This window comes from Schistocerca serialis, chromosome 4, assembly GCF_023864345.2.
Source record: "Schistocerca serialis cubense isolate TAMUIC-IGC-003099 chromosome 4, iqSchSeri2.2, whole genome shotgun sequence".
Classification (NCBI taxonomy): domain Eukaryota; kingdom Metazoa; phylum Arthropoda; class Insecta; order Orthoptera; family Acrididae; genus Schistocerca; species Schistocerca serialis.
In genome coordinates this window covers 122,805,040-122,820,998 of record NC_064641.1, presented here as the reverse complement: position 1 = coordinate 122,820,998, position 15,959 = coordinate 122,805,040, and the positions used below count along the sequence as shown (strand labels likewise).

The window sequence follows — 15,959 nt, the reverse complement described above, 5'->3', positions numbered from 1 at the left end:
GATTACTTACAACGTGGTAAAACCATTGCGACAAGGCACTGTGTTCATCTTCTCGGAAAAATGAAGTAAGAACTGGCCTCCAATCGTCGAGTACTGTTGACAAAAGAAATATTGTTTCTGTAAAGCAATGCCCTTCCTCACATGGAGCCATCATGCAGCAAAAATTGGCAGGGCTTCACTTTGAAATTCTCTCAAATATCGTCCTTATTTGCCTGACTTGGTCCTCCCTCCCCCCCCCCCCCCCCCCCGGGTCACACCTCCCTCAAGACTATTATCTGCTCCCAAACATCGAGAAATATCTCAATGGGAAACGGTTTCTGAACATTGAGTAAGTCAGAAAGGCAGTCGATGAGTCTGTTGCAGCATAATAGGAATTTTTTGTTTTAGGTGTGTTAAAGAAGCTGGACCAAATATATCACAAATGTATTGAGCTCAAGGAGGAATATGTAAATTAAATACAATTTTTCAAACCTGTAACATCATTTTTCTTTACAAAGCCAATTACCTATCAGAATCCCGTTGTAGTTCTAATCTGTATGTGTCATGACGCTTCCAACAATTATTTTGAATTTTTTAAATTTATTTCTTTTCTAAACTCTTCGCCCCATAAAATCCCACTTAATGTTCTAATAGTGAACTTTTTAACATTTATTCTTGAACTAATTTCCTTATCTAGTTTATGATCGCGTGTGAGTGTTACTGATAGACATTTGTACTCTTCAGTATGTGTAATTGTCCTCATGATCTCTTTCAGAGTCAAATCATGATTTGTTTCGTTTTATGCATGTTGACTTGAAGGCCCCATTTTTATACTCCTCTATTAATTTCCTGAGAAAATATGCAATGTCTTCTTCATCTGGCGCCAAGATGAGACAGGCGAAATACCCACAGACTTCAATACGAATATAGCATTTCCTATTTGAAAATAAGCAGGGTCTGACATATGTGAATAATAGGGAACCACAAGTTTTATAAGTCACTGTTGCAAAATATTAACACGAATTATTTACAGATGAATGGGAAAACTGACGCTCCAATTCATCGTAGAAGCTAGGTTGAAGAACGGTAAACCTGTGTTTATAGCATTTGTTGATATAGGTAAAGTTTTAGACGTCAGTCCGAGGAATTCACTCTTTGGTATTATGAAGGTAGCAGGGATAAAATACATGGAGGGAAAAGTTATAACCAGTACAGAAACCTGATGGAAGTATTTTTTTTCTTTTTTTTCCTCATGTGGCCCGCAGTGCAAAATGTGTCTTTCTGTGACATGAAGACGGTCATAATATACCACTTACACTGCTCTTTATTTGCGTTTTATTGCGTAAATCACAAAGAGTTTATTTCAGCATAGAGTAAGGTGATTAAACTCATGGTATAGTCATATGTGCATATACACATGGTAGTAGCGTCGCGTGTACAAATTATAAATGGGTAGTGCAATTTGTACTCAGGTGGTTCATGTGAAAAGGTTTCCGACGTGACTAAACAGACTCTGAGCGCGGAATGAAAGTTAGAACTGGACGCATGGGACACTCCTGTCTGGAAATCATTAGAGAATTCAAAATTTCAAAACCCACAGTGCCAAGAGTGTGCCGAGAATACCAAATTTCAGGCATTATCTCCCTCCACGGACAAAGGAGTGGCCGACGCCAATCGTGTGGAGTTGTCAGTGTTAATAGACAAGCAACACTGCGTGCAATAACCGCAGGAATCAATGTGGGACAACGAGGAACGTATCCGTTAGGACAGCGCTGCGAAATTTTGCGTTACTGGGCTATGGCAGCACACGACCGACGCGAGTGCCGTTGCTAACAGCGCGACGTCGTCTGCAATGCCTATCCTAGATTCTTGACCACATCGCTTGGACCCTGGATGGCTCAAAACCGTAGCCCGATGAGATGAGTACCAATTTAAGTTGGTAAGAATTGATGGTAGGGTTCGAGCGAGGCACAGACCCCACGAATCCATAGAATCATGTTGTCAACAAGGCACTGTCCAAGCTACTGGTTGCTCCTGATGGTGTAAGCTGTGTTTACATGGAATGGACTGGGTCCTCTGGTCCAACTGAAACTATCATCGATTGGAAATAGTTATTTTCGGTTAGTTGGAGCCTATTTGCCGTCATTCATGGGCTTTATGTTCCCAAGTAACTATGGAATCATCATAACATGTAGGCTTTCACGGTCTGCGTCTTCATTAGTTAAAAATTCTGGGCTGTGAGGCTGAGGTCGGTCTACAAACTTCTTCTTCCTGACGTTTTCACTGTGTGCTATATGCAGTACACGGTGAAAGATTTGCAGCATATTTTTAAAATTGTACATTAATTTGATTTTTTTTCATTCCAAAGTATTGGTAAAGAATTTTTCTTCTGAATAAACACAAACCCTTCTGTTCTGTAAGAAGTAATTTTTGCGAAATCGTTAAAATGTAAGATTTTTGTTTCATTGTGTACTGGTCTCACCCACTCATAACTACTGCTACTTATATCTGTTTAAAACTATTTACTGAAGTCAAGCCTTATCCACTCTCTGCAGGTTTTACCCCGCACTCTTCCCTCCATTAACAAGCTGACTATTACTCGATGCCTCAGGATATTTGCTATCTAGCGATCCTTTCTTCTTCCTCACGTTTCGTTGCCAACTGCAGGGAACGTCTTCCGAGTTGAGTCAATGAGCACGTGATACTGGCAATAAAACTAACAAAATTCATTGGACATTGGCCATTGAATGTAGTATTTCGGTAGCTATAGGCAAAGCTGAAGGCAGAATAACGAAAGTGTCCTTTGTGATACACAAACTGGGTCTTTTGCTTATGAGAATACAAAAACTGTTTTTTTATTTTACTTTCTAGATGGTACGAGACCAAATATTTCTCACCGTCATCTATTTCTTCAACACTTCAGCTGAAAAGAAAAAAAATTGGGATTTTTACCTAAATACAATCACCTATCACAACACACCAGTTCGAATTAAGAAGATGTAGTGATCAACTGCTCTCTGATTCATCAGATGAGACAATTTTAACTCCTTGTTCATCAGTTTTACTTTATGCCCCCTTATTTTCACATTAGCTTGTTGATTTCATAGCACTTCTTTTCTCTTTTCCTTCTAACTTTGCTCTTTTCCTTGAAGTTTTTTCTTTAATAGTCGCCTTCTCAGGTGCTGAGGTCAGTATGATGCCTCTCCGTTTTGAGTATGTAGTTGTTTTTCCACGAGGATCTTTACGGAACTCACGAAACTCCTCCAGTGAGATACACGATTTGCTAGTGTTAGGGTGATCAATGTAGAAAGTTCAGCTGACTGCATCAACATTTTACATGTCATCTTTCTAAGTGCTTGGAGGGGTCACACATCCCTCTGTATCCAATGGCTCTGCTGGATTAGGAACACCGTTATAATTTAGAGACTGGTCTGAAACCGCAGACATAACGAAATTGAACTTATCGAAGATGATCACATTAAACGGATGAATTCCACTTTTTCTAAGACAAAAAGCTACATTTGCCGGTGTGACTGCCTTAAGAGAACTTTCACCAGCACATTCTGCAACTTCACAAATAGTCATAGGCCTGAATTTCCCAGCATCCATGGGTCTACACTGCCTCACTGTGTACTGTACACAAGTGTTTCACTGTGTGCTGAAGACATCATAAGCTACAAGATTGGTTAAGATTCATATCTGTACATCTAAAACTGGTCAGTATATAGCTACTACTGTACATTGATCACAAAATAGCAAATTCCTCTTAGATGCATGTATTATGCAAAATATTAAACTTATAAATAGAAGATAATTGTAATTCTGACTACAAGAAACATACAATAACAAATAAAGGGAATATAGCTCTCCAAATTTTCCACCGTCACAGCCCAAAATGTCTCTGATAAAGGTCAACATTTAGTGATATCAGTATTACTAGGAACAGTTCAAACTGAATATTCCTCTGTGCGCCATGTTTAATTGTGTACTACTCTCCTTTAGTTATGTGGAGATTAAGAGACTTGTACAGGATGAACGAGCATGGAGAGATGCCTAAAAGCAATTTCCAGACTGAAGACCACAATAATAACAATTATGGGAAAGAAACACAGTCACTTTGTTTAAAAAAATGAGGATGAACCACACTTCAAAAGAATATCGGTCTGGTGACTGTAGCACATCAGCGTCCTGCAACAAGGATCTGCGACAGTCGAATACTACTCAAGAGGTCAACAAAAAAATTGAAATCCAATGAGATGCACATGGACGTTGCCAAGCTGTGATTGATGAATCTGCTGTAGACAATTGACTAATTGCTCTTCGTCACCTATGTATTTCAATTTTATATTACATTAAATCGAACTCACTTTGTTCAGATGTTTTAAATAGCCAAATACTGCGTAGAAGCTATAAAGTAAAACTTTTACATACTATATGTAAAATTAATTTAACGCAGTGTTAAATTATATATATATATATTTCCATTAATACTAACATTCTGAGAGAGATAAAATGTAATAGTAATTGCGAAATCAACATAACAAATGCAGAAAATTATGTGTGACACAAATATCGATCGTTTCCGATTATTTTACGTCCCACTCCTTTATCACGCCTTGGTTCACTCCAAGCAGTGCTAAGGCTGTCTGATCGACAAAATCCTTTTTCTTGGATAATAAGATATATGTGTACATATTTTATCGTACCAATGAACCCAACAAGCGACCTGATTTAGCTACGGTTGAGCATATGTAATCGTTTTATATGTCATACCCAGACAAACTGTTACACCAAGGCATTTGGATGTGTTGACTGATTCCATTTGCGACTCATTGATATTATAGGTTACAGCAATTCTGCGTTTTGTGAAGTCCAAAATTTTTCGTTTCTGTGTATTTACACAAAGTTGCCAATCAGTTTGCAGCTGGAAATATCATCACGCTTTGCCATCACATTTGAGCCAATATTTTAGATCGTACTTCTTTTTCATTCTTCAAAATGTTAGGCCTCTTGACCTGTTACGATCTCGTCGAGAAGTTTTCCTGCCATCTTTTCTTTGGTGGACCTAGCGATCGTATACCACTGAGGTGGTAGTGGAGCATGGATTTTAGGATCATCTTTAACCTCATTCGTCGTTCATGCTTTCTCCTCTAGTTTTAGTAGTTCTGTATGTAACATGTGAGGGGTTCCATTTTAAGTCCGTCCAGCTTATCTTCGTTTCTCTTCTGATCCCATTTCGTCTCAAGAATTTCATTTCACAAGCAGTTAGTCTTTGAGCATCTTTTGCCTTTAATATTTCGTTGCTGTAGCATAGAAAGTTCTTATAAATCTGTATTCTGATGTGTTTCTGGACTATGGAAGGTTTCATTATATTGTTAATGACTGCCATTGCTGCTTTACACCTGGTAGCTTTTTCAGGTAGGTGTGTTTCTTCCACAAAGAATAGTCTATATGTGGATGTGCTCACATCTTCTGGAATTCTATTTTTCAATAGGATCTTGCTTTGTACTAGGTATCTTCGACAGAAGACCATACTTTTGCCTTTGAGAAGTTACTCTCCGTGCCGTATTTCTCGGATACAATCTGTTAACAGGATACAGATCGTTGCATGTCACCCTACGAAACTCCCACAAGAGCTAAATCATCTGCAAAAAAATAAAGCACCTAGATTTGTGTTTCTGTTGGATTGAATGAAGCCGCCTCTCATTTGTCTTCATTCTTGGATAATTTTGTTCATATCCGTACTAATATTATGTCTGTTACGTTTTCACGACTAAATCGCTGAACCGCTTTGAATGAAATTTGGTAGGGGCATAGCCTGAATTCCGAGAAAGAATGTAACCTAATTTAGTAAGTAAACGTCAATAAATATTCCATTTACTTAACGGCCTTGGCCACTGATTTTCAAGACGTCATCATCGATATTTTCGGAACCTACGCTCTTTAGCATGGATGAGGTAATCCTGTTTCTGATACCGGATACCAGCATTACGTTTAGGCTGAAAATAAGTTCTAGAAATCCACAACAGCCGGATGTCAACGATACGCGTCGTAATACATTTTCTTAATATATTTCAATATGAAATGGATAGCAACAAAGGTTATTGAATGTATTCTTTCGTTGTAATTTCCCAGTGTTGTAAATTGCTGAGTTTACCAAGGCGGTTATTTTCAAAATTGTATCTCGTACTTCTGTTTTCATTAGCCTTTGATGCTAGCTGCTGGTGTCAAGTCACGTATTTCTATTATGATTTATGATGGGCACATCCGTCTTCAGGGACGGATAGAAATTAGAGGAAGATGTAGACCGACGCACTGTGACCAGTGTCAGTTCTCGGTTAACGAACAGATGCACGTGAGTAATCTTGTGGAGATACGAGTCAATTAGATCGGTGCTACAGTGGCGTAAGCAAGCCTGATAGGTAGAGTTGGCTGTTCCGTATACGGACAGCAGCACTGAGGAAGTTCGCAAGGCGCAGAAGGAAGTAACACCGATTCACGAGGTGTACATCGCAGACTCTGAAAGTGAAGTTCACTTCTTATCGGTGGACGCCAAGTGAAACAGAAAAGCATGGAGCAAATATACATCGGCCGACACTGTACTCACGTGGAGGAGAAGTTGTCAGCTGAGGTCGGCGGTCCGGTGTCGATTACCCTTCCTTGATCGACCCCCATGCTTGAAGTCAACAACCTGAAACAGCAAGAAATGCACAATTTTTACGAGCGGGGAAAATTCGTTCATACTCGATTCTATCAGAAAGTAAGCTAGTTAGTGCAGGTGTATCTTTGTTATTAGTCGCCGTCGGTGGTTCAGTGTGGAACGTGTTCTGCAAGTGGACCAAAGCGCAAAATACTGATCAGTATGGGAAGCTTACGAATTATGTCTTGCATACAAGTAAAGTGTTACTTTATCAGATTAGAAGAGATGTTTCTCAGGGAGCCTGCGACATTTTGGACACTAAATGGTAAAACACTTGTCTACTAGACAATATAATTTTTTTTTACTTATTTATCATCTAACTACGGTCCGCGGCTCGCGGTCTTGCGGTAGCGTTCTCGCTTCCTCCGCACGGGGTCGCGGGTTCGATTCGAGGCGGGGTCAGGGATTTTCTCTGCCTCGAGATGACTGGGTGTTGTGTGTCTTTCATCATCATTTCATTCTCATTCACTCGCAAGTCGCCGTAGTGGCGTTAAAAAACTTGTGGAGCAGCGGCCGAACCGCCCCGCGAGGGGTCTCCAGGCCACCAATGCCATACGCTCATTATTATTATTATCTAACTACGCGTTTCGGGATAACAACATCATCAGATCTGTCAAAAACGACACAAAGTACCTTGTTGCCTCCAGCTTGATTCCCTAGTGCAGCTAACTCGGCAGCCACACTCGTTGGAAATATATTAGGCCTCGTAGCTACAAATAGGCCGGACCTCATCAACAATGTCAGATAGACACAGGGATTAGCGATCATAATGTCATTATAGCATCAATGATTACGAAAGTTAATAAATCAGTCAAGAAGGCTAGGAGTATGTTTCTACTAGATACAGCGGACAAACAGTTATTAGCGTCTTACTTAGACAGCGAATTGTCATCACTTAGTACCGGTAAGTGGATATAGAGGAATTATGAGCAAAGTTTAAGCAGATTGTGAATCGTGGTCTGGAGAGGTAAGTCCATAGTAAGTGGATAAAGGATGGAGAAGACACACCTTGGTTTAATAACGAAATTCGTAAGATGCTGAGGAGGCAGAGGCTGTTGCACTCTAGGTTCAAATGGGGCGCAGAAACGACGACAGGCGAAGGTTACTAGAGATGCATGAGTCTGTGAAAAATTGTATGTGCGATGCATTCGACAACTACCACCGCCACACCTTAGCAAAATATCTGGCACAGAACCCGAGAAAATTCAGGTCGTATGTAAAATCGCTAAGCGGGTCTAAGGTTTCCATTCAGTCCCTTGTTGACCAGTGTGGTGTGGCAGTTGAAGATAGCGAAACGAAACCCGAAATTTTAATTTCACGTTCAAGAAATAGTTCACGCAGGACAACCGTGGAAACAGTCCGTCATTTGACCGTTGGACAGGCTCCCGTATGGACGACATAGAAATAAGGATACCTGGCGTAGAGAAGCAACTTAAAGATTTAGAAGCAAATAAATGACCGGGTCCGAATGGAATACCAGCTCGATTTTACAAAGAGACTATATGGCATTGACCCATTACCTAGCTTTCATTTATCGCGAATCTCTCGCCCTGCACATGATCCCATGCGACTGGAAAAAAGCGCAGGTGACTCCAGAATGTAAGAAAGGTAAAAGATCGGGCCCGCAAAATTACAGACCAATGTCCCTAACTTCTGTTTGCTGCAGAATCCTTGAACACATTCTCATTTCGAATATAATAAACTTTCTTGACGCTAAGCAGCTCATGTCCACGAATCAGCATGGTTTTAGAAAGCATCGCTCGTGCGAAACTCAGCTTGCCCTTTTCTCACATAGTATGCTGAGAACAGTGGATGAAGGGCAACAGGCATATTCCATATTTCTAGATTTCTGGAAAGCATTTGACACGGTGCCCCATTGCAGGCTGTTAAAGAAGATACGAGCATATGGAATAAGTTCACAGATATGTGAGTAGCTCGAAGACTTTTCACATATTAGGACCCAGTATATTGCAATGGACGGCGAGTGTTCATCGGAGACAAAACTTTGGTAGGGAAGACAAATGGTCGACTTCGGTTTATTGGGAGAATTTTAGGAAAGAGTGATTCACCTGTAAAGGAGACCACATATAAGACGCTGGTGCGACCTATTCTTGAGTGCTGCTCGTGTGTTTTGGATCCGTGCCAGGTCAGATTGAAGGAAAACATCAAAGCAATTAAGAGGCGGGCTGCTAGATTTGTTATCGGTAGGTTCGAACAAAACTTACGTGTTACGGAGATGTTTCGGTAACTCAAATGGGAATCCCTGGAGAGAAGGCCGCGTTCTTTTCGGGAAACTCTATTGAGAAAATTTAGAGAACCGGCAATTGATGCTGACTGCTGAATGATTCTAAAGCCGCCAACATACATCGTGCGTGAGGACCAGTAAGATAAGATACGAGATATTAGGGCTCATACGGAGGTGTACAGATAGTCGTTTTCTCCTCGCTCTATTTCCGACTAGAACTGTGGGGGAAATGACAAGTAGTGGTATAGGGTACCCTCCCCCACGCACCTTACGGTGGCATGCGGAGTATATATGTAGACGCAGATGTAGATGTAGATGTAGTCGTGAAGTAGGAGGCGTAAAATACTTTACATCTATTTTGACAGATGTGACTATGGGATTATCCCGGAACGCGTTGTCAGACGATAAGTAAGTAAAACTAATTATATGGGGTACCTAAACAAGTGAATTACTATTAAAGTGTTAATTGACACGAGTGGTTTTGCCTCGATCCGTTATGATTCTTCGCAGCAGCGCCGTCTGTTTATGTTTCGGTAAGGCTCCATCGCATGTCTGCTCTTAGAGTCCGCACGTAAGTAGGATGTTATGTCGATCGTATTTAACCCAATCGTATGACACGAAGTTACAGGAATTAGGCGCAACGAGCACAGAAGAATGCCTCAAACTGTTCTGTACGAAATTTGGATTTCAAAGAAACTTACGTTACCAACATTAGGCGATAAGCGGATGACGTGTGTTGCTGAACACATCTTAAACATTAGACAGCTTCCAACGTATCAGCAGTTGAACTCGAAGTAGTTCTTTGTCGAAAACAGACGAGACCATGGCTGTATAGCCCGCATCTCGTGGTCGTGCGGTAGCGTTCTCGCTTCCCACGCCCGGGTTCCCGGGTTCGATTCCCGGCGGGGTCAGGGATTTTCTCTGCCTCGTGATGGCTGGGTGTTGTGTGCTGTCCTTAGGTTAGTTAGGTTTAAGTAGTTCTAAGTTCTAGGGGACTGATGACCATAGATGTTAAGTCCCATAGTGCTCAGAGCCATTTGAACCAACCATGGCTGTATAAATTTACGCTTTCATTCTTATAGAAATGAGAAAAAAATCCATCCTCCATTAACACTGCAAGAACTAGGTTTGAGATGTGCTACACTAATGAGCCAAAATATTACGACACATGCTTAATGACAGGTAATCTTTGGAACGCAATATAGTAGCGATTACGTTTCCACGCAATTCACGCATATTTCGAGGCGGTGGTTTGTGAGCTCGAAGCTGACGTCTGACATCGTCCCAGATGTGTTAAATTGGGTTCAGATAGGTCAAATTTTGTGACCAAATCACCACTGTGAGTTTACTATCATGTCCCTCTTCGACATCACCATGGTTCTAGCATTTTTATTCGGACAGTTAATCTGCTGGAAGATCTCGTACAGAGATACATGTTTGGTAGCTATAAGATGACAGGAATGCTTCTATCAGGGTAGCCAAATGCCTCCTCAAGTACATGATTATTCCAGAAGTAGTTCGCCTGTAATAATTTCAAGCAGTGTTTCGTTTTTAAAAAACTCCCTCAAAATTATTCAGTAACTCTAAATGTATGTATAACTGTGTTTCACGTACTTTGTTACATATATACGCAATGAGGTGCATAGCTAGTATCTGTAATCTAGGTTGGCGCGGCTGTTACGTTTATTTGTGTAATGATCCCGATCACAATGCTCGATTGTTCCAGGCGTCTGCTCAGATATTGTCTGCCTCATCCTGTGATTTTGTTTATACATAAGATCGTGATATTTTGGAAGAGGTGTATCAACAATACCTGTGTTTTTTTTCTTTCTATTTATTAAAAATAAGATCATTAAATGACAATAAATAAAGCTTTATAGGTTGTATTGAGTCATACAGATTACACATTTAGTTCTAAGATCGTTTGTAAACGAAACTCACGAGAACTTTTCACTAATATTAATAAAACCATTATATTATTTTAAAAACCATATATTTTCTTAAGGGAAATTTGGGGAATTATTTTTCTTTGCACTGGCTCTCAGTGGTATACCAATCACGATTGAACTTCAGGATAGGTCCGACAAGCACCGACACACATTCAAAACTGCTAAAGAATACTGTTTAGTAAAACATTTCGATGTCGTTAGTGTGTTACAAATTTAAGTAATTAGATTAGCCCGTATGGTAAATTCAAGCTGTTACAATCTTTTAAGATTTAGATTTGCTTCAGTTTGGAACAATCATTTAATGAAACCACAAAATGTACTAATATACCAATACCTCAATCAAGAAACACGTTCCCTGACAGAAAAGCTCTTCCTCTACTGTTGCTAGAAGCTAACAGACTTGCCTGAGTCCCCAGAAAATTGAGTTATCACCCACCAGAGGGTCAGTACTTGCTGCAATCGTTGGACAGACTGTAACTTTTGAAATTTTGGCCAGGTTTTCGCTACAAATACTCCACTGTGCAACGTTACATGCCCGTTGGTGTGTGTGGGGTGCGTGAAGAAGTTGGGCATGATTTATGCTAAGGAGAACTTTATAAACAGCTGTTTCAGAGCCAGTTCATAGTTAACTTGGACGTGTTGTGATACCATGTATTCGAAGGGATAGGTCTGAAACGATTACTCAACATAGACACTATTGATTTCCGTGGTGTAATTGAATATTTGTCCAGTAAGTAAGAACCAGACGTACCTGCTATATTTCTCATGATGAGGATGTGCTTTGGAGAGAAGCTCCCAAAGTAATAAGGTGGGAACAGTTGCATTCAACGAGCAGGTAGTTAACGGTGGCTGGACTGGAGTGCTGTCACTGACTCAGAAGAGCACTGCTGAAGATAGGGCACAGCTGGAAACGTTGCTGGAGTAGGTTAACAATTCGCTGCCGCGTGACATACTCAACCACCTGCTGCTTCCCAATGGCTGCGACAAGAGCAAAACCGGAAGAAAAACAAAGTGAATGCCACAGGCAAGTACGATTAACCAGCAGCTCACTGTAGACATCCAATGTGTTAGTGAAAAAGGACGGAGCTAATTGGATCAAACGCGAAGTAGATGCCACAAAAACTGATCACGTTCTTAGGCCTGCACAAACAAAAGTGCCACATGGTAGACGAAAGGTGGAAGAAATCTTACGCTAATGGGATTTTTAGGTTAGAGACGTGCTTCTGTAACAACATTTGTTTTCTGTTATAACCTAAAAGTTATTAATGTAATATTTATTTCACCTAGGGATTGGGAGATATTGTGCTATCCTTCCTGTTAATTTAAATTATCTTGCGTTTAGTCATGTGTAAGGGGAGTGGAATTGTCTGTGTTAAGATTTTTCCTAAAAGAAAATTAAAAAAAGAAACACGACGCATGATGAAGGAATTGTATGAATGGATTGGAAAACGGCAGATGTGATGTACATGGACAGGCAAATAAAAGACTACAGTTTCAGAAAAATTGGATGCTTTATGCAGAGAAAGGGATTCACAAATCGAGCAAGTCAGTAACACGTTGGTCCACCTCTGGCCCTTATGCAAGTGGTTTTTCGGCTTGCTCTTGATACACTGAGTTGTTGGATGTCCTCCTGAGGGATATTGTGCCAATCTGTCCAACTGGTGCGTTAGATCGTCAAAATATCGAGGTTGTTGGAGGGCCCTGTCCATAATACATCAAAGATTCTCAATTGGTGATAGATCTAGTGACCTTGTTGGCCATTGAACGGTTTCACAAGTACGAAAATAAGCAGTACTCGGTCAGTCTGCAGCCTGGCACTGTCTTGCTGAAATGTAAGTCCAGGATGGTTTTGGGTGTAGGGAAACAAAACAAGACGTAGAATATTGTCGACGTACCACTGTGTCGTAAGGGTGCTGCAGATGAGACCCAGAGGAGTACCGCTACGAGAAGAAATTCCAACCCAGACTACCATTCTTGGTTGTCGAGCCGTATGGTGGGCGACAGCCAGGCTGCTTTCATACCGTTATCCAGGGGGTATCCACAGACGCCCTCGGCCTGGAATCTCATTGACTAGAATAGGATCGTCTTTGGTGATGAGTCCCACTTCGAACTGAGCCCCGATGACTAACGAAGACCTGCCTGGAGACGCTCGAAACGGTGGTGGGATACCAGCCTAACCTTCACCCTTCATACTGCCCGGCAACCATGAGTGATGGTCTGGGATTTCAGTTCTTTTCATATAGAACCCCTTTGATTGTCATCCGCAGCACCCCAACAGCACAGCGGTACGTCGACGATACTCTACGCCCCATTTTGCTGCCCTTCATGGCTTACATTTCAGCAAGATAATGCTTGTCCGCATACGGCAATAGTTTCTACTGCTTGTTTCTGTGCTTGCCGGACCGTACATCGGCCAGCAAGGTAGCCGGATCTCTCCCCAATGGAGAACGTTTGGAGCATTATAGACAGGACACTCCAACCATCTCGGATTTTGACGATGTAATGTATCAATGGGACAGATTTTGTTACGATATACCTCAGGAGGACATCCAACAACTCAGTCAATTAGTGTCCAGCCGAACAACTGCTTGGACTTCTTGGATAATGGCCAGAGGTGGACTAACACATTATTGACTTACTCAATTTGTAAAGCTCTTTCTCTTGAATAAATCATCCAATTTTTCTGAAATTGTAATCATTTGTTTGTCCGTACATGTGCACCACATCTACCGATTTCCGTCCCATTCAGTTAATTTCTTTGTGGTGCGTCCTTTTTTGTCTTAGAGTGCATTTTAGAGTTGAGTTGTTTTGGGAGAGGAGACCAAACAGCGAGGTCATCGGTCTCATCGGATTAGGGAAAGATGGGAAAGGAAGTCGACCGTGCCCTTTCGAAGGAACCATCCCGGCATTTGCCTGGAGGGATATACGGAAATCACGGAAAACCTAAATCACGATGGCCGGTCGCGGGATTGAACAGTCGTCCTCCCGAATGCAAGTCCAGTGTGCTAACCACTGCGCCACCTCGCTCGGTGCATTTTAGAAAAATGTAAGTTAAATTGTTCACTCCTCATTCTCAAACGTCACAAAGAACACTTACTGTGAACGAGTTAAGAAAAAAAAGTCACTGATGAACCGATGTTACTGGAGTGAACGAGCCGTCCACATGTCTTCACATGAGTACATCAGACTACCGTCTCATGAACAGTGGTACTCGTGCAATTTGGTAGCCAAGCATCACGCTAAGAAATGTAGAGCAGTCGTTCTTGACATCAGTGGCTTGCCAGTAGCAGAGAAAGAACGAAAATCTAGTTCTATAACTTCACATCGTATCATTCGGTCACTGTAGCGACAATGCAGTTTTCGTTTTATGTTATCATATGGCGACGACGCCTTATCGTATATTCGCACAGCACGCTATTTCTCAGGCCTGTCAGAGCTATTCCTGTCACAAAAGCCGACAGCAGTCGGGAGATCGGTGTGCTGACCACATGACCCTCCATATCCGCATCCAATGACGCCTGTCGCCGAAGGATGACACGGCGATCGGTCGGTACCGTTGGGCCTTGCGACGCCTTTTTGGAAACAGTCAGATTAATGAAGTCAGCCTGAAAGTTGCCTGTCACAGTCACAACTTTCAAAAACTAGTTTCCTTTGCGTATTCTAGATCGCAGGCACACTAGAAAGCAGTTTTTCTAGGTAGCAACTGAACACTGAAACCATCACCCTCTTTACCTTATTAGGTACATCTCAGGTAAAACACTTTGGCGAGCATTCCGCTGGAAACTGATAACGGTTTATACTTTTCATGCTACTCGACAGATAAGTAAAAGACAGAGCGTCTTTCTGAAAGTTTACAGCAAAAAATGCATTAGAGTTGGTAAAGAACTTTGCAGCTAGTACATGGGTACATAGACTCGCTCTCATCATGAATAGGGTCACTGTTAGGCGGGGACAGGGGAGTGTGGTACTTAGACTATATGGGGCACCACATCAGTGGATTGGATGTATGTGATGCTTGGAATTTACCCAGTCGAGGATGGCCATCAGATATCGAGCTGCAACATACTGACTGAAGATGGGTACACCTGAGAGAGTGCTGTAGATCACTGGGCAGCTCATCAAAGACAGGTGCCAATTAAAAAAATTGGCTTGTGGACACTTGACAAAAAGAGTGGGACGAGAGTAGTAAGTGCCGCTGAGTCTCTTCATTTCTCTCCAATATCAGTGCGTTGTTACGGTTGGGGCATGTCAACCCCAGCCGAGGTATGGTTCATTTTGTAACTGCACATGGTCCTTATCCCACGCACTTGCAGCACATGTCGGTTTCAGAAAGCAGTCGTTACACATGCGGGCAAATTATTCCTCCAGAACACTTCCTTTTGAAATGCATTAAAAACAGGCACTTACTTAATAACATAGAACACATGATGGAAACAAAACTATAGGATCCACTTAGGAACCCAGATACATGGACACAGCTGAAGGCAATCGCCAACAACATCTCAAAAGCAGAAAATGAAATATACAAACAGACTCATCAGCACGGAAGGCGCAGAAGACGAAGACAGACCGACATAGACTGCTCCAGTAGCTCCAGTACCGACTATGATACGAGTGACAGTGGCAACACTGACACACCACAAACACACAAAACGAACGTAACATAAAGCACGTAAAACGTGCAACGATTGCAATTTATATCTTATTATCAATGAATCTAATTAAAAGTAGGTGTAATTAGAATAGTCTGTGGATAGAAATTGTTCTAGAATCCGCGTTAAACATGTATCAAACACTGTTAAGTAGTTACATAAATGAAAAAATAACTGTAAATGTAGTAATATGGTTGTAACATAAAATTTATATAAAGAAGCAGTGAAGGAAACAAAAGAAAAGTTTGGAGTAGGTATTAAAATCTATGGAGGAGAAATAAGAACTTTGAGGTCTGCCGACGACATTGCAATTCTGGCAGAGACAGCAAAGGACCTGGTAGAGCAGTTGAACGGAATGGACAGTGTCTTGAAAGGAGGGTATAAGACGAACATCAACAAAAGCAAAACGAGGATAATGGAATGTAGTCGAATTA

The 15,959-nt window shown here is 41.4% G+C and overlaps 1 protein-coding gene across 1 annotated transcript in view; it reads right to left on the bottom strand.

The window, feature by feature from the left end:
- LOC126474310 (proton-coupled amino acid transporter-like protein pathetic) overlaps positions 1–6,654 on the bottom strand; it is a 129,911-nt gene extending 123,257 nt beyond the window's left edge. Inside the window, exon 1 of the mRNA XM_050101776.1 lies at positions 6,587–6,654. Within this exon, the coding sequence (XP_049957733.1) occupies positions 6,587–6,654 (68 nt within the window). The remainder of the gene's footprint in view (positions 1–6,586) is intronic.
- Positions 6,655–15,959: the final 9,305 nt, after the last annotated feature.